We start from the raw sequence: 19,429 nt of genomic DNA, 5'->3' as shown, positions 1-19,429 counted from the left end.
GATTCTATGGAGCAATGTGCGGAGGGATACCGGCGAATGGAGGCAGCACGGCGACACGGTAGGAAGCCCGAGATACAGCCCAAAAAATGTATTGGGGGGGGTGCACTTGGAACAGTCTGCGAAGTTGAGGGGTGAGTCTGAGATGGTCGAGGAGTTATTGGACAGATTGGAGGAGAGTGAACGAAGGGGAGATTATGAGACATTCAAGGAGTTGTTGACGAAATTGGAGGAGAGTGAAGAGAGAGAGCTGTTGGTTTGGCAGAGTATGCATGGCATTCCCCCTGAGGAGCGTGTTAGCTGTCCGATGCCACCTGTGTCAGTTCCTCGTACTCAGCCTGAAACTTGTGTTAAAGTTCCGGAAGATTTGATGCCGGCTATACATACCAGGTCTCCAGTACACCTTCACAACTCGGTGTGTCCTGTTCCTGCTTCTTGCACTCATCCTGAGGTGCGTGTTCTCGGCCCAGTACCACCAGTGCCAACACCACGCACCAAGCTTCCTGTGCATCTCCAGAGTCCGGTACCACCAGTTCCGGCACCACGCACCAGGCCTACTGTGCGCCTCAGCAGGTCAGAGTCGGCCGTCTGCCCAACGCCGCCTGCGCTGCCCGTCTGCCCAATGCCGCCTGCGCTGCCCGTCTGCCCAACGCCGCCTGCGCTGCCCGTCTGCCCAACGCCGCCTGCGCTGCCCGTCTGCCCAGCGCCGCCTGAGCCGCCCGCCAGTCAGGAACCGCCTGAGCCGCCCGCCAGTCAGGAGCCGCCAGAGCCGCCCGCCAGTCAGGAGCCGCCAGAGCCGCCCGCCAGTCAGGAGCCGCCAGAGCCGTCAGTCAGCCATGACCCGCCAGAGCCGTCAGTCAGCCATGACCCGCCAGAGCCGTCAGCCAGTCATGAGCTGCTCTCCAGTCATGAGCTGCTCTCCAGTCATGAGCTGCCCTCCAGTCATGAGCTGCCCTCCAGTCATGAGCTGCCCTCCAGTCATGAGCTGCCCCTCAGTCCGGAGCTGCCCCTCAGTCCGGAGCTGCCCCTCAGTCCGGAGCTGCCCCTCAGTCCGGAGCTGCCCCTCAGTCCGGAGCTGCCCCTCCGTCTAGTGGCGCCCTCTAGGATGGTCTTTAGTCCGGGACTCGCTGTAAGGGTCCTCGCTCCAGAGGCGCCACCAAAGCGGGTATTAACTATGGTGGAGTGGGGGCCACGTCCCGCACCCGAGCCGCCGCCGTAAGAAGGCCCACCCAGACCCTCCCCTTCTATGTCAGGTTTTGCGGCCGGAGTCCGCACCTTTGGGAGGGGGTACTGTCACGCCCTGGCCTTAGTTATCTTTGTTTTCTTTATTATTTTAGTTAGGTCAGGGTGTGACATGGGGGAAGTATGTGTTTTGTATTGTCTAGGTTTTTTTTGTATGTTTATGGGGAAGTGTTTAGTCTAGGTGTATGTATGTATGTCTATGGTTGCCTAGATTGGTTCTCAATTAGAGTCTATCGTTGTCTCTGATTGGGAGCCATATTTAGGCAACCATAGTCATTAGGTAGTTTGTGGGTGATTGTCTATGTCTATGTGTAAGTTGCCTGTGTCTGCACTTGTCATTATTATAGCTTCACGTTCGTCGGTTTGTTGTTTTGTTTAGTTTGTAAGTGTTCTTCGTCTTCGTTGATTAAATATGTGTTCATTTCACGCTTCGCCTTGGTCCTCCTCTCTTTCACGTAACGACGATCGTGACACCTCCAATTGACTCAAATGATGTCAATTAGCTTATCAGAGGCTTCTCTGTCTGTAAACAATTGTTGGAAAAATTACTTGTGTCTTACCCAAAGTAGATGTCCTAACCGACTTGCCAAAACTATAGTTTGTTAACTAGGAATTTGTGGAGTGGTTGAAAATGAGGTTTAACCTTTTGTCAATAGGGGGAGCAGTTAGCATTATTTTTTTCTGGGTGTTGCCAAATTAAACTGCCTCGTACTCAATTCTTGCTCGTACAATATGCATATTATTAATTCTATTGGATAGAAAACACTCTCTAGTTTCATAAACCGTTGGAATTATGTCTGTGGGTGACCCAGAACTCTTTCTACAGCGAAATCCATGACAGGTACTGCGAAGGTCTGAGAGCGAAGCTCTGGTCTCAGATCAGTTTTAAAGGTCTGTGTGTATCCTATGGAACGACATGAACTGCACCCGCCTTCCCCTGGATGTCAGTAACCAATGAGAAGTGGAATGGGCTTGCTACGTAGCTCTCAGAGGTTATAAAAGGCCAAGGAGTGAGGGTAGCCTTCTTTTCGACGCTGACCATTACGCAGAGAGGGACCTCAGGATGCCATTTTCAAACGCTCAGTTATCAACGTTAGATGTATCCGTCTGTAATTTAATTCGATATAGGTGTTAGAAACATCATAACGAAGCTATTTTAAACCGAGTTATATCAGATTATGCGAGTATATTGCTATTTTTCGGAATTTCCTCAGTATTGCGTCTTGAGGATTTGGACACGTTGGGGCAAAATAGCTATTGTTAGCTATTGTTAGCTGCTATATCAGAAGTTGAATGCAACGTTTTACAACCAAGCAACGATTCTTTTGGACAAAGGACCACTTGGCCAAGATTCTGATGGAAGCTCGTCGAAAAGTAAGAGCTATTTATGATGTTATTCCGTTTTTATGTGGAAAAATGTAAACTCAATAATGGCGACTAGTGACGCCATTATTGCGGCACTAGTCTGGCTGTAACGCACACTGTATGTCTAGTAACGTTAATTTTAAAAATCTAACTCAGCGGTTGCATTAATAACTAATGCATCTTTCATTTCATGTCCAACCTGTATTTTTTTAATCAAGTTTATGAATAGTTTTCGATAAAAATAGTTGTATTTTCAAAATGGCGCCGGGCAGATTGCTTGAGTAGTTGGACACTATTTCCATTGTGTAAGCACGATTTGTGCCGCTAAATATGCACATTTTCGATCAAACTCTATATGGATTGTGTAATATGATGTTACAGGAGGGTCATCGGAAGAATTCTGAGAAGGTTAGTGAAAAAATTAATGTATTTTGGTGATGATAACGCTATAGCCCATTTTGCCTTGAATCAATGCTCGGGTAACGTTTGCAAATGTGGTATGCTAATATAACGATTTATTGTGTTTTCGCTGTAAGACACTTTGAAAATCTGAAATATTGTCTGAATTCACAAGATCTGTGTCTTTCCATTGCTGTGAGCTGTGTATTTTTAAGAAATGTTTTATGATGAGTAAATTGGTCATACACGTTGCTCTCTGTAGTAATTCTAGTCGCTTTGGGGAGATTTGTGATGGTGGCTGCAATTGCAAACTATGATTTATACCTGAAATATGCACATTTTTCTAACAAAACCTATCCTATACAATAAATATGTTATCAGACTGTCATCTGATGAGGTTTTTTCTTGGTTAGTGGCTATCAATATCTTTATTTGGCCGAATTGGTGATAGCACCTGATGGAGTAAGAAACTGATGGAGTTAGAAAAGTGGTGTCTTTTGCTAACGGGGTTAGCTAATAGATTTACATATTTTGTCTTCCCTGTAAAACATTTTAAAAATCTGAAATGGTGGCTTTATTCACAAGATCTGTATCTTTCATTTGGTGTCTTGGACTTGTGATTTAATGATATTTAGATGCTACTATTTAATTGTGACGCTATGCTAGCGATGCTAATCAGTGTGGGGGGGGTGGGGGGTGATCCCGGATCCGGGTTTCTGAGGCGGTAAAAGTTAATGACTCCAACCTAAGTGTATGTAAACTTCTGAATTCCTACTGTAAGTGTTCAGACCCTTTGCTATGAGACTCAAAATTGAGCTCAGGTGCATCCTGTTTCCAGTGATCATCCTTAAGATGTTTCTACAACTTGATTGGAGGCCACCTGTGGTAAATTCAATTGATTGGACATGATTTTGGAAAGGCATAGACCTGTCTATGTAAGGTCCCACAGTTGACAGTGCATTTCAGAGCAAAAACCAAGACATGAGGTTGAAGGAATTGTCCGTAGAGCTCCGAGACAGGATTGTGTTGAGGCATAGATCTGGGGAAGGGTACCCAAAAAATGTCTGCAGCATTGAAGGTCCCAAAGAACACAGTGGCCTCCATCATTCTTAAATGGAAGAAGTCTGGAGCCACCAAGACTCTTCCTAGTGCTGGCTGCCCGTACAAACTGAGCAATCGGGGGAGAAGGGCCTTGGTCAGGGAGGTGACCAAGAACCCGATGGTCACTTTGACATAGCTCTAGAGTTCCTCTGTGGAGATGGGAGAACCTTCCAGAAGGACAACCATCTCTACAGCACTCCACCAATCAGGCCTTATGGTAGAGCGGCCAGATGCAAGCCACTCCTCAGTAAAAGGCACATGCCAGCCGTTTGGAGTTTGCCAATAGGCACCTAAAGACTCCCAGACCATAAGAAACAAGATTATATGGTGTGATGAAACCAAGATTGAACTCTTCGGCCTGAATGCCAAGCGTCACGTCTGGAGGAAACCTGGCACCATCCCTAAGGTGAAGCATGGTGGTGGCAGCATCATGTTGTGGGGAGACTAGTTCAGTGGCAGGGACTGGGAGACTAGTCAGGATCGAGGCAAAGATGAACGGAACAAAGTACAGAGCGATTCTTGATGAAAACCTGTTCCAGAGCGCTCAGGACCTCAGACTGAGGCGAAGGTTCACCTTCCAACAGGACAATGACCCTAAGCATACAGCCAATACCTTTGATTCTGTTAGATGGGCCTCTCTCTATAAGGTCTATTATAGATTTAGATTCAATGAGGACATTATTAACTTCTTGGAACTATAGGGGGTGCTGTTCCGCATTAGCATATTTTGGTCTCCAAATTAAACTGCCTCGTGCTAAATTCTTGATCGTACAATATGCATATTATTGTTATTATTGGATAGAAAACACTTTCTAGTTTCTATAGCCGTTGGAATTTTGTCTCTGAGTGGTACAGAACTATATCTACAGCACTTTTCATGACAGGGGTCAGATTTCAGAAATTTTTACCCCTGATCTGGAGTCTGTTTTTAAGGTGACAGTGAATGCTATGAAGAAACCGACACTGCCTACGTCTTCCTCTGGGTGTCTGTACGTCATCACGTTTTGAATGGAGTCGATTGCACAATCACAGCCACTATAAAAGAACAAAACGTGGAGGTACCTCCCTTTCTCGTCGCGCGCCTGAAGCGTGAAGGACATCGGACTTGCCTCATTCCAAATCGTTGTTTAGCCAGCAATATTTCTCTGGTCATGTTTTTACTCGTTATAGTTGTTAAAAACATCATAATGTAGTTAATTTGAACCGTTTTATAGCAATTTATATCCGTTTAGTGCGATTCTGAGGAATTTCTTTGTCGTGCAATTTCTAGCTTTGGGAACGTTTCGGGGTCTCGGTCGTTGTTAGTGGACATTTCGAAGGACAGAGGACATCTATCGACCAAAAGAAGATTACAACATAGAAAGGATACATTGCCCAAGAATCTGATGGAAGAACAGCTCAAAGTAAGCAATATTTAATATGATAAATCGTTGTTCTGTCGAAATATTTTAAACGCATATTTCGCCATTTTGTTTGTTATCGCGTCACTTGGCGAACCCTGTATTGAAAAGTAAGGATAATTTTAAAAATGTAAGTCAGCGGTTGCATTAAGAACTAATTTGTCTTTCGATTCCTGTCAACCCTGTATTTTTTAGTCAAGTATATGATTAGCTTTCGATTAAACTAGATCACTCTGAAAGCTGACGTCCCTCATTTTGATGCTTGAGTTGCTACTATTTTCATTGTATAACCACGGTTTTGTATGGCTAAATATGCACATTTTCGAACAAACTGTATATGTATGTTGTAAAATGATGTTACAGGAGTGTCATCGGAAGAATTCTGAGAAGGTTAGTGAAAAAATTAATATATTTTGGCGGTGATTACGTTATAGCGCTCTTTGGCTGGAATCGATGCTCTGGTAACGTTTTCACATGTGGTATGCTAACTTATCGATTTATTGTGTTTTCGCTGTAAAACGCTTAGAAAATCTGAAATATTGTCTGGAATCACAAGATCTGGGTCTTTCCATTGCTATGCTTTGTCTATTCTTATGAAATGTTTTATTAAGAGTAAATTGGTCATACACGTTGCTCTCTATAGTAATTCTAGTCGTCTTGTGATGGTCGGTGCAATTGTAAACTGTGATTTCTACCTGAAATATGCACTTTTTTCTAACAAAACCTATCCTATACCATAAATATGTTATCAGACTGTCATCTGAAGAGGTTTTTTCTTGGTTAGTGGCTATCAATATCTTAGTTTAGCCGAATTGGTGATAGCACCTGAAGTAGTAAGAAACTGATGGAGTTAGAAAAGTGGTGTATTTTGCTAACGTGTTTAGCTAATAGATTTACATATTTTGTCTTCCCTGTAAAACATTTTAAAAATCTGAAATGGTGGCTTTATTCACAAGATCTGTATCTTTCATCTGGTGTCTTGGACTTGTGATTTAATGATATTTAGATGCTACTATCTACTTGTGAAGCTATGCTAGCTATGTTAATCAGTGTGTGGGGGGGTGGGGGGTGATCCCGGACCCGGGGTAGAGGCTCGTTAGAGGTTAAAGCGTTTCAGGCATTATAATGTATGATAGACCATTAGCAAGAATTAAAATCAAGGTGACCTCTCAAACACATTTACATTAGAATGGGGTTGTAGACAGGGATGTCCTGTGTCCCCCCTCCTCTTTGCCCTATTTATAGAACACCTGAATCAATGAATTAGACAAAATAATAACATCAAAGGGATTGATATGATGGGAGGAGAGTAGAAATTGACATTATTTGCTGAAGATGTGTTGATTTTTCTGGGACAACCTAACAATCATTCCCAGAACTGGTGTCACTTCTGGAAGTGTATGGGTCTCTCTCAGGTTATAAACTGAATGTACAGAAGTCTCAGGTTATTATGTTCAATTACAACCCCCAGGCAGACATCAAGTATGGTCTGAAATGGGATGCAGAGTCTATGAAATATCTTGGAGTTCACTTACCTAAAGACATTGCATAACTGTCAATCGTTAACTACGGGCCTCTGAATTCTAAAATCAAAGCAGACATCCTACGATGGAACCTTATCCCCTTCCTTAGCAAGATGAGTATATTACCGCATTTACTATATATCTTCCAGACTCTCCCAGTAGAGGTGCCTGTGCAGCAATTCACGAAAGGGGACAAGTTCATCTCTAGATACATATGGCAAGGGAAAAAGCCTAGAATCAGATATAAAACCTTGCAGTTATCAAAAGGGAATTGAGGAATGGTTATCCCATGTCTAAGAGAATACTACTATGCAGCATAGATAAGGCTACTGGTGTTCTGGTGCAACTCAGTCTACAGCAAGATGGAAGGAATGTGAAACTACAAGGGGAGTCCCAATACAGGCTATGATAGCAGATAGGAAGTTGGTAGATAACCTCATAGATAAAGAGAATCCTTGGAACAATTTACATTTGAAGATTTGGTATGAAGTATAATTTGAAAGATTCAGATAAAATACTAAGATGGTGTGCTATGATACCTATTTTGCTCCCAATAAAATAGATAATCAGTTTGAAGGATGGGCAACAAGAGACCTCTCAGCCTACAGTACTTTTGTACACAAGGGGGTGTTCCAATGCTTCCAAGTACTAAGCGAGAGCCAATGATTAGAAGGTCAAGATTTCTATAGATATCTCCAAATTCGCCATCGGACTATAGAACAGGGCATGCAGCAAAATTATCTCTAGACTATTCAATGGCTTCATAACGACCAAATCTAAAAATACACTATACATAAAGAAGAAATGGGAAAGGGAGGGGAACATGGTAATTTCTGTGGAGGAGTGGGAAACCTTATGCCAATCACAATGGAAATTAACAAGCTCATTGACTTGGAGGGAATTTGGATGGAAAATATTATGTGATTCTTAACCACTCATCTGCAGAAAAGACATCAGGGTAATGGAACGGGATGTTGGAGATTATGTGGATCTAATGAGGCAAACCATTACCACATATTTTGGAAATGCCCTAAGCTTGTAGGCAGGATGTGCATAAATACATGGAAGCCATATTTAAGGTTGATGGCCCAGAGGTGAGGTCATTACATTTGATCTAAGGGATGCTTTAGACAAACATTTGATTGGGTTACTCCTACTAGCGAGTAAGAAAGCCCTGACAAAAAATTGCTACAATTGGAGGTGCCCGTGGCAGAGGAGTGGATAGATGTAATACTTGAGATCTATGTGATGGAGAGGCTGACCTCTTCTCTGAGACTACAGATTTGGTCAAAATAGTTTGACTATATAACACCATTAAGATCTGATTTTGATTAATGGTCAAAGTGGAAAAACAATGTACTGTAATAACATCCCCATGTTCAACTGTTAATAATTAGAGTAGAAAAAAATTCATTGGGAAATGCAGAATTATTGAGACCTTTCATATTTATGACACACTGAATACCTGAATGTCTTAATTTTTGTTTTATGCATTTCAATTTCTATTGTGCTCTTTTTCTTTATACTTAATGTGAAAATGTCATGTGTGTCTGAACCTTGTTTTCCCAAATAAAAACAGAATTTAAAAACAAAAAAATAGAGACATATCTAGAGGGAGGAGGAGGAATGTGTGCAGTTTGTTTTTGTCGATATTGTTGTTATTTTCCCCCTTCAATCTCTTTGGAGACGCAGGAGTTTTAGTTCATCTTCGGAGGGGCAGATTGGCTGGGGAAAGGATCATATATCAAGGTGAAGAGGGTGGGCTGGCGCGGTGGGCTGGCACGGGCTGGATGCCGCTGCCAGCCTTTTGCTTCCTGTCCACATGTTTGGCAGGCAAATCTGCTCTTGGCACCGGGAGCAGGTTTCACTACTCTGCCTAACCTGAACGCAGCCCCAAGCCTCCTGAGCTGGCATACATTTGAAAGCTGAACAAATAGAATAAAAATTAATAACTAACAGTGCGCACGTACGGACGTGTGTACACTCTTACGCATAAACGAAGGGAGCACACAGGCACACACACACCAAGACTTTACTGTAAACCATGAGATAGTCAGCAGCTTTTCAGCACCTTCTGAGACTTTTCTTCTCATCGCTGCGTGACAGTACATGAAAGACATGTCACTGAGTGACATCCACGACTCATATCCATGTTAAAGTATCGGATGAGTGAGTGTGAAGACAGCTCAGTCTTGACATTACTCTATTGGGATCTATCTTTCATAAGACACAGATGGTTGTTTCTGTGAGCATTCTCTGCTGACATGGTTTAATATTTCAGACTGTGTATGCCACGGGAACACCACTTTAAACAAAGAGTAACCCACTGAAAGCTAGAGAGAACTAAAGACAGAAGGCCCAAATGAGGGGATATTGAGACTATGTATGTGCCCAATATTGACAATAGTGACTTGATTAAAGAGATTCTCTGGTACTTTTGTATACTTTTTAACAAGTAATGTAGTTCTGAAAGTAGCACTTATGGTGCCCAGAAATTGCATACTGTGTCACATATACATTTTTACATAGCCAGAGCGACTCCTAGCCAGAGCGACTCTTAGCCAGAGCGACTTAATAAGTGCATCGACGATGTCTTCCCCACAGTGACCGTTCGTACATATCCCAACCAGAAGCCATGGATTATAGGCAACAACCGCACTGAGCTAAAAGCTAGAGCTACCGCTTTCAAGGAGCGGGTCATTACTCCGGAGGCTTATAAGAAATCCCGCTACGACCGCCAACGAGCCATCAAACAGTCAAAACATCAATACAGGACTAAGATCGAATCCTACTACAGGGCTTGCAAACTATCACAGATTACAAAGGGAAACCCAGCCGCAAGCTGCCCAGTGACGAGAGCCTACCAGACGAGATAAATTCCTTCTATAATTGCTTCAGGGCAAGCAACAGTGAACCATGCATGAGAACACCAGCTGTTCCAGATGACTGTGTGATATCGCTCTCTGTGGCCTATGTGAGTAACACCTTTAAACAGGTTGACATTCACAAGGTCGCGGGACCAGATGGATTACCAGGCGCTGACCAGGTAACCAGTCTAAATGACTATCGCCCCGTAGCCATGAGATGCTTTGAAAGGCTGGCCTTGACTCACATCAACACCATCATACTAGACACCCTGGACCCACTCCAATTCACATACCGCCCCAACACATCCACAGATGACGTAATCTCCATTGCACTCCACGCTGCCCTCTCACACCTGGACAAGAGGAACACATACATGAGAATGCTGTTCATTGACTATAGCTCCAGGGCTATATCTCAGCATTCAGCACCATAATGCCCTCCAAGCTGATCATTAAGCTCAGGACCCTGGGACTGAACACCTCCCTCTGCCCCCAGGTGGTTAGGGTAAGCAACAACACATCCGCCATGCTGACCCTCAACAAGGGGGCCCCTCAGGGGTGTGTGCTTAGTCCTCTCCTGTACTCCCGGTTCACCATTGACTATGTGGCCGTGCATGACTCCAATACCATCATTAAGTTTGCTGATGACACGACGGGGGTTGGCCTCATCACTGACGACGATGAGACAGCTTATAGGGAGGAGGTCAGTGACCTGGCAGTGTGGTGCCAGGACAACAACCTCTCCCTCAACTACAGCAAGACAATGGAGCTGATCTTGGGCCGAGCATGCCCCCATCCACATTGATGGGCTGTAGTGGAGCGGGTCGAGAGCTTCAAGTTCCTCTGTGTCCACATCACTAAGGAATCAGCATGGTCCACACACATCAACACAGTCATAAAGACTTTCTACAGCTGCACCATTGAGAGTATCTTGGCAACTGCTTGGCATCCAACTGCAAGGTGCTAAAGAGGGTAATGCGTACGTCCCAGTATGTCACTGGGGTCAAGCTCCCTGCCTTCCAGGACCTCTATACCAGGCAGTGTCAGAGGAAGGCCCTAAAAATTGTCAAAGGCTCCAGCCACTCAAGTCATAGACTGTTCCCTCTGCTACCGCAAGACACGCGGTACTGATGCACCAAGTCCGGAACCAACAAGACCCTGAACAGATTCTACCCCCATAAGACTGCTAAATAGTTAGTCTAGGTAGCTATTGGTTAACTATTTAACTATCTGCATTGACTCTTTTTGACTCATCACATAAGCTGCTGCTGGTGTTTATTATCTATCCTGTTGCGTAGTCACTTTATCTACCTCATTTACCTTGTACCCCTGCACATCGACTCAGTACTGGTACCTCGTGTATATAGCCAAATTATCGTTACTCATTGTGTATTTATTCCTAGTGTTATTATTTTTATATATGATTTCTCTTTTTTCTCTGCATTGTTGGAAAAGCATTTCACTGTTAGTCTACACCGGTTGTTTACAGAGCATGTGACAGATACAATTTGATTTCATTTTGATTCATTTTCAGTCAGTTAAGAACAAATTCTTATTTAAAATGACGGCCTACCGGGGAACAGTGGGTTAACTGCCTTGTTCAGGGACAGAACGACAGATTTTTACCTTGTCAGCTCGGGGATTTGATCCAGCAACATTTCGGCTTTGTAAAGCCTATTCAGTTAATCAAGCATAATTATGTAGTAATGTATCCATTCATGTAGTCATGTTGTGTAATTTGTCTAGTTGATCATATTGTGTTTATTAATATTTACAAATGTAACTTAGATGTAATGGGAAGCGTCATGTGTACAGGCATGTTAATTTAATATACTTTTGAGTGGATAAAAGAAAGAAAAACGTGGCCTTGCGCTGGGCCTCGTGCGCCCGATGGAGCCAGCAGCAAATCACTCGTTTTTGCGATGTGCGTCGGGTACTGGACAGCTATGGAAAATTGCCAGTTGATGTACGGGAGTCATGTGCTGGGTGGGAAAATATATTAGAGCTTTCAGTAATGTTCAGATTCGGTGCATTTGCTTATGATACCCTTGGTGAATAAACGTTTGACAGTCACAGAGAGCAGTTTGGTCTCAAGTTCTATTCAGAGGAACATTATTCAAAATAGAGTCCAAAAAGTATCATTCCAACAAGGAGCAATTAGGGTTAAGTGCCTTGCTCAAGGGTACAGATATTTTTCACCTAGTCATCTCTGGAATTCGAACCAGCAACTTTTCAGTTACTGGCCCACCACTCTTAACCAGCAGGCTACCTGTATAGATACAGTATGTGCACCAGGTCATTGCTCTCACTCTGCTCTGTGTGCCTCTTGCCAGCTATCACTCCAATGGCAAGGGGCTGAAGCTCATTTGCGTGAACTCTAATTGCTAGGAGGCTGAACATTTTGGGAAAATGGCACTGCAAAGCTTCCAGAAAACAGTCGCTTTCAATCTAGGGATTTCGTGGCTAATTGACAGTAATTCTGGTCATACATTATTAATGTATGAAGTACACATTGAAACATCCAGCCCAAAGCGGGAGGTTTAATAAATACTTATCAGTCATCAACGTTTCTGAAACACGTTTTTAAGAGCCGTCCCTATATTATGTTTTATATTTTATGTTTTATGTTTTATATTTAAAACATTCCCAAAAAGTCTACAGAGATTGATCCACATTGTTCAACTCAAAATGCACTCACACACAAATTGGCTTTCTTCAGCTATATAAAGGGGCAATCTGCAGTTCAAACAATAAAGTTGTCGACCCGCCTCAGTTTTGGTAAACAGCTGAAGAACGGGGCTCGAGAAATTGAACCACTCTCAAATTCATATCAAGCCATGATATCAACATTTTAGTTTTAACCATGTTTTGAGGCTTTACAGTGTTTGTTTACAATTAGAATGTTTTCAAACAGTGGAGTAAAACATGCGCATATGTTGAGTTCTGAAGGGGGTACAACAGTTGTATTCTCCAATAATCAATAGATATACTGTATATCATTAATTCCCTAAGTAAAAAAGTGTGTGTAGCAATCACATATTGCTGCTATTAGTATTTATATATAGTATTATATAGTATATTTTATGTAGGCGTTGTTGTAGGTGTTGTTGAAAGGTCAATGAGCCACGGAGGACCCATCAGATACAGTAGTAGCCTACAGAAAAGGGGATACAGAATAGTGCCCCCTACCTTTGAGGTCCAGGTTACGGGCTCCATTGGAGTGCTGGGTGACGGTGCGGGAGTCGATCTTGAGCGTGTGCACGTTGTTGGCGTCCCGGGAGACCACCACGTTGTGCCACTGGTTGTCGTTGAGCGGCTTGTCCGAGTTACCCTTCATCAGCGACGGGCCGTTGCCGAGGTCAAAGACATAATGGACGTAGCTATAAGCACAGATTGTAAGAGACTTTTAGGAAATAACTGTAGGTGTGCGTGTGTGTATATATGAGACAGAGAGTGAATGAAAGGGACAAAGGGGTAAAGGTGCTTCAATATCACCTCATCGGTCACAGTCAGTTTGACCAAACCAACATCCAAATGTCACCCACAGAGCATAGTTCTTTGAAAGAGGTATAAACCAGACAAAGCCGGGTCTAGCCTAGCAAGTTGAATATTTGGGTGTTTGGCTCTTTTGAAAAATAACCAGTTTCTTCAGTCAAAGACTACGCCATACGGATTCAGTACTTTCAGTATAGTTAAGGCTGTTCAATGGACGAAGCCAGAGTCCAAGGCGGCAGGGTGAGTCGGTCTCACTCCAACCTTTGTTATATTTAAACAGCAGGTGTTTCACTCAGCCCCTGGTGCCTATCTTGGACTTCTTATAAAGGCGATGGGGGAAGAAAAAGAAAAGACTGCTCTCTCTCGCTCTCTCTTTGGTCGAAGGAGAGGGTGGTGTAGGGTTGAAGTGCGCCGAACCTCCAGCTGTGCAATGGCAAGCTGCAGAGCAGGAAATTGCCCAACCTCACATAATGTACAGCCGCTCAGAAATTCTATTCGTCGTGTATATTAAGTCTTGAAATGTACAGGATAAAAGATGTCCCCCTCAGAAGCTCTGAATATAACTTTTCCTGTCCATTTACCAGAGGTGGACAAGATGGCATGTTTCGTTCAGGCACAAAATGACTTCCTGTCGTATCATCTGTTGGTGACTAGTTTGCCAGAGCAATGTATATCGGATGTGTTTATTCCTGCTCTGCTTTGTCTTTGTGTGTGCTGAAAGATATGGTTGGGGTCCTTGTGTCATTACTATGTCAGGTGGGGAGGAAGAGGGGCAGGGAGTTACATGCATAACAAGCATTTTTCATATTTGAATGGATGAATAGCCTGGTGACAACAGGTGATATAACACACTGTTCAGATTGGAGCTATTTTAGGTGTCCTATTATTCAAGTCTGCATTCAGAGTTTTAACAACTAAAATCATTTTTTTCCCAGACCAAATAAATAGATTTTTGTTCAACCTTAACGTCTATGGGGCGTATGGATTGTGTGTACAGCTGCGAAGGCAAATTAGGAAGTGAAATATTTTCTCCAACTGCTGTTTCCTCCCGATAATAATAGCCTGTTCTGGGCATTCAACAGAGCCATGAACCAAAATGATTAGTATTGCTCGTTGAGAAATAGAGTGGACTGCCTCCAACCAGCATAGGTTCATAGAATCGTAGAAAAACATATCTTAGTGGAACTTATACAGGACTTTTTCATTTTCACTGCATCCATTTGTTTCACAACATATACATCTACATCATTTGTTATGTTTTCCATTATCATATGATTAAGATGTGCCCATGTGGGCACAATAAGCAAAACCACATTACAATTTTCAGGGTAAGCTAACATGTCAACACCAATCAAATGTCCAGACTCACCCTTTGACCAGCTCCACAACGATGAAGTCGCTGCCATCCCCCGAGTTGAAGAGCAGCAGGCCGTCCGACGTGGTGGTCTTGAACTGAAAGAAGAGGTGCATGGAGGCGTAGGCCTGCAAAGTAGCCAACGCTAGATAGCTTGCTTTCGTTCGAAACGTCACCGGATCGGCGATGATGTGACGCATGCCAAAGCGGGCGTTGAGTTCGCAGTAGGAGATGTCGCCGTTCTTGCACTGGTCCAGGTAGGGCACGCTGTTGACCGTCAGGCCCTGGAGGTGACCGATGAAGTTGGAGGGCACCACGGAGATGAAGCGACGCTCGGTCATGATGCCCGTCTCAATGTTGTGGAACTCCAGCCGCGTGTGGGCACCTGTCATCTGGCCTGGAGGGTGAAGGAGGACATGGGAATATGTTATATTAAAGGCATTGAGCTTTCTTAACCATGTGGCCTGATCAGGAAAAGCTTTATACCCTGGTTATGAAATAATGGTACAATGGGATGGAATATGTTGGAATAAATATAGAAATCTAAAACATGATGATGATACAATTACTTTAAAAAAGAGGCTAAAAGCTTCTAACTAAACTGCAAACTAATCTCCTAATCTCCTCCTACACTGAAGGAAAATATAAACCAGCAATTTCAAAGATTTTACTGAGTTACAGTTCATATAAGGAAATCAGTCAATTGAAATAAGTTCATTATACCCTAATCTATGGATTTCACATGACTGGGAATCCAGATATTCATCTGTTGGTCACAGATAGTTGCTGGATTTTGGCGGGAAACTGCCCTTTTCGTCCTCATGCTAGCTAGCAGTAGCCACATCAGCCATTATGGAATGGCAAGTTGTGTTGAACAACAGAGGAGCTGATTGGCTGACACTGCCATTCCAAAATGGCTGCGGTGGCTACTGCTAGCTAGCATGAGGACGGAAAGGGCAGCTTTCCCTGAAAACTAGGAGTATTTCAATCTTCTCTATGTATCAGTGTGGATAAAGGTAAAAATTGTAGTACAATGGCATATCCCATCCCTGCATCGAAGTAGGATTTCTGACACATATTTCGCACCGGCTACATGGTTTCTTAATAATGAAACCATGTGCCTTCCAACCCCAGTGCAGCACAGTGTAAACAAGCGTAATGGTAGGGTCGGTATCTTTTAGCAAGGTCTGAGTGAACATCTTGCCTGAATTAAGACCTGATGATGGGGTGTGGCCAATTACCTCCTACAATCTTCAATGCCGAGCTAGTAACGCCCAATTATTCAATTGCAGGGATGCAGATACAGCCCTCCTTATAAACAATCTATACAGACAACAATTAAAACATTGGGGACATACATAAATGCATGTTATGAAGACTGGCATCTTCACAGGATGCTATAGTCTATGTAGGGCTTCAATTGGGAAGGAGTTCCATATGGTAATTGACCACCCTGTGTAATATGTTATATATTTAATTGATCAAATTGTATAAGGCTTGGATTGGGCAGTAACACAGATAATAGGGGTTCCACAATATACATCTGAAGTCGGAGGTTTACATACACTTAGGTTGGAGTCATTAAAACTCATTTTTCAATCACTCCACAAATTTCTTGTTAACAAACTATGGTTTTGGCAAGTCAGTTAGGACATCTAATTTGTGCATGACAAGTCATTTTTCCAACAATTGTTTACAGACAGATTATTTCACTTATAATTCACTGTCTCACAATTCCAGTGAGTCAGAAGTTTACATACACTATGCCTTTAAACAGGCTGTGCCTTTAAACAGCTTTGAAAATTCCAGAAAATTATGCAATGACTTTAGAAGCTTCTGATAGGCTAATTGATATAATTTGAGTCAATTGGAGGTGTAGCTGTGGATGTATTTCAAGGCCTAACTTCAAGCTCAGTGCCTCTTCGCTTGACATCATGGGAAAATCAAAAGAAATCAGCCAAGACCTCAGAAAAATAATTGGAGAACTCCACAAGTGTGGTTCATCCTTGGGAGCAATTTCAAAACGCCTGAAGGTACCACGTTCATCTGTACAAACAATAGTACGCAAGTAAAAACACCATGGGACCACACAGCCGTCATACCGCACAGGAAGGAAACGCGTTCTGTCTCCTAGAGATGAACATACTTTGGTGCGAAAAGTGCAAATCAATCCCAAAACAACAGCAAAGGACCTTGTGAAGATGCTGGAGGAAACAGGTACAAAAGTATCTACATCTACAGTAAAACGACTCCTATGTTGACATAACCTGAAAGGCCGCTCAGCAAGGAAGAAGCCACTGCTCCAAAACCGCCACAAAAAAATCCAGACTACGGTTTGCAACTGCACATGGGGACAAAGATTGTACCTTTTGGTTTGATGAAACAAAAATAGAACTGTTTGGCCACAATGAACATCGCTATGTTTGGAGGAAAAAGAGGGAGACTTGCAAGCCGAAGAACACCACCCCAACCGTGAAGCATGTTGTGGGGGTGTTTTGCTGCAGGAGGGACTGGTGCACTTCACAGAATAGATGGCATCATGAGGTAGGAAAATTATGTGGATATATTGAAGCAACATCTCAAGACATCAGTCATGAACTTAAAGCTTGGTTGCAAATGGGTCTTCCAAATGAACAATGACCCCAAGCATACTTCCAAAGTTGTGTCAAAATGGCTTAAGGACAACTAAGTCAAGGTATTGGAGTGGCCATCACAAATCCCTGACCTCAATCCTTTAGACAATTTGTGGGCAGAACTGAAAAGTGTGTGTGAGCAAGGACGCCGACAAACCTGATTCGGTTACACCCTGTTTTGTCAGGTGGAATGGGCCAACATTCACCCAACTTATTGTGGGAAGCTTGTGGAAGTCTACCCGAAATGTTTGACCCAAGTTAAGCAATTTAAAGGCAATGCTACCAAATACTAATTGAGTGTACGCAAAAATCTGACCCACTGGGAATGTGATGAAAGAAATCATTCTCTCTACGATTATTCTGACATTTAACATTCTTAAAATAAAGTGATGATCCTAAGACAGGGAATTTTTACTAGGATTAAATGTCAAGAATTGTGAAAAACTAGGTTTAAATGTATTTGGTTAAGGTGCATGTAAACTTCCGACTTCAACTGTAAATCTCTAGCTACATAAACTTATGAGCCCAGCTTCCACTACACCTATAGTTTTCCAATCTGTCCCCTTGGTGATGATGTTGTTGCTTCCTGGAAAGAGCTTGGCCAGTTTATTAAAAACACCTTAGTCCTAAACAAGGTCAGCCCAGAGACCTTCTCTTTTTGGTTTGTGTCCACCAGAAACAAGGTCACACAGGGTCATTTCTAGCCCCAGGCTTCATCATCTCTTGCATTCCTCTCACCTATCACCCCACACCCCCATCCCTCTATCCATCCATTATACCCCCATGGGGTGGTGGTAGACAGTGGGGAGTCGACACTGACCTTCTGCCATCCCTCCATCTCTCCATCCCTAGCCCCCAAGACTCATCATGCCCCCTCTCTTAATCCCTCCTCTCACCTATCTTACAGCCCCCCCATCCCTCTTTTCCTCCTTTCTATCACTTAAGGGTGGAAGAGGTGGAGGAAAACAGTGGGGAGTGGACACTGACCTTCTGCCATCCCTCCATCTCTCCATCCCTAGCCCCCAAGACTCATCATGCCCCCTCTTCTTAATCCCTCCTCTCACCTATCTAACAGCCCCCCCATCCCTCTTTTCCTCCATCCTATCACTTAAGGGTGGAAGAGGTGGAGGCGAACAGTGGAGAGTGGACACTGACCTTCCACCGTGACGTTGTCCACAGATAGCTGGAAGTTCTTTCCTCGGCGCACCACTTTCACCATGTGCCACTCGTTGTCGTTGAGCTTCTGGCCAGCGAAGAGCGTTTCAGGTCCTTTACCTGGAGGGGAAGAGCTATGGTCACCTACCGAGAAAGGATGTTGATTCAGTGTGTATCAGCAACTAAGTCCACAGGGACGATACTATACAGCTAATGGAGAAAACCTGCATGTTTATCCCACGCAAACACACACACACACACAGTTTCCATTCAAACAAACATGTGTGACAGTACAGTCACACACACACACACAGAAAGACAAAGTAGTATCATACAAGAAGGCATACTGTGCCATGTGTGTGACTAAGCGCACAAAGGTTATATAAAAAATAACAATTTTATATAAAAAAAACAGTAGATGGACTCAAACAGACAACTAAACCTTCTAATAATATAGTAACAGCAGGATGCCATCAAAGACAAAGCAAGAGGGTAGCTAGGTGTTACAGTGCTACTTATTGAACAAGCATTTCATTGTAAAGTAAGGATTCAGCCTACAACTGCCATGGACAGCCGAGATGAGTGGTAGAACTATTTTATAGCTATCGCCTGTAGGATTTTGTACTAGTGGAGCTGTGTAATTGACGTCTGTATATTAGGACTTTGCCATAGGACTCTTTGCCAGACTGGGTAGAGAAAACGGGGGATTAGACTGCATTGGATCTGCCACTCCTCTCCTCGGTCACTCCCCCCTCTTCTTCTCCTTCGGTCTCGCTTCTACTGGCACGGGAGACGGACTGTTTGACGCGGCAACATATGGCGGTGGGAGAAATGCATATTAAAGACATATTTACTGTAGCATCTTCTCTCTCACCAACTGAGCCTCGGGGCTATTTAT

General features: G+C 43.3%; 1 protein-coding gene across 2 annotated transcripts in view; it reads right to left on the bottom strand.

The window, feature by feature from the left end:
- Window positions 1-19,429, bottom strand: part of LOC120030344 (neurexin-2-like) — an 848,849-nt gene that overhangs the window by 427,996 nt on the left and 401,424 nt on the right. For both annotated transcript variants that reach the window (XM_038975718.1, XM_038975719.1), the window contains 3 exons: window positions 18,532-18,651; window positions 14,759-15,140; window positions 13,084-13,274 (listed from right to left, as the gene is read on the bottom strand). In XM_038975718.1, the coding sequence (XP_038831646.1) occupies window positions 13,084-13,274; window positions 14,759-15,140; window positions 18,532-18,651 (693 nt within the window). The remainder of the gene's footprint in view (window positions 1-13,083; window positions 13,275-14,758; window positions 15,141-18,531; window positions 18,652-19,429) is intronic.

Source organism: Salvelinus namaycush, chromosome 36 (assembly GCF_016432855.1).
Source record: "Salvelinus namaycush isolate Seneca chromosome 36, SaNama_1.0, whole genome shotgun sequence".
In the NCBI taxonomy this organism is placed as follows: Eukaryota; Metazoa; Chordata; class Actinopteri; order Salmoniformes; family Salmonidae; genus Salvelinus; species Salvelinus namaycush.
Note: the sequence above shows the minus strand (reverse complement) of the source record. Positions and strands in the feature narration are given on the sequence as shown.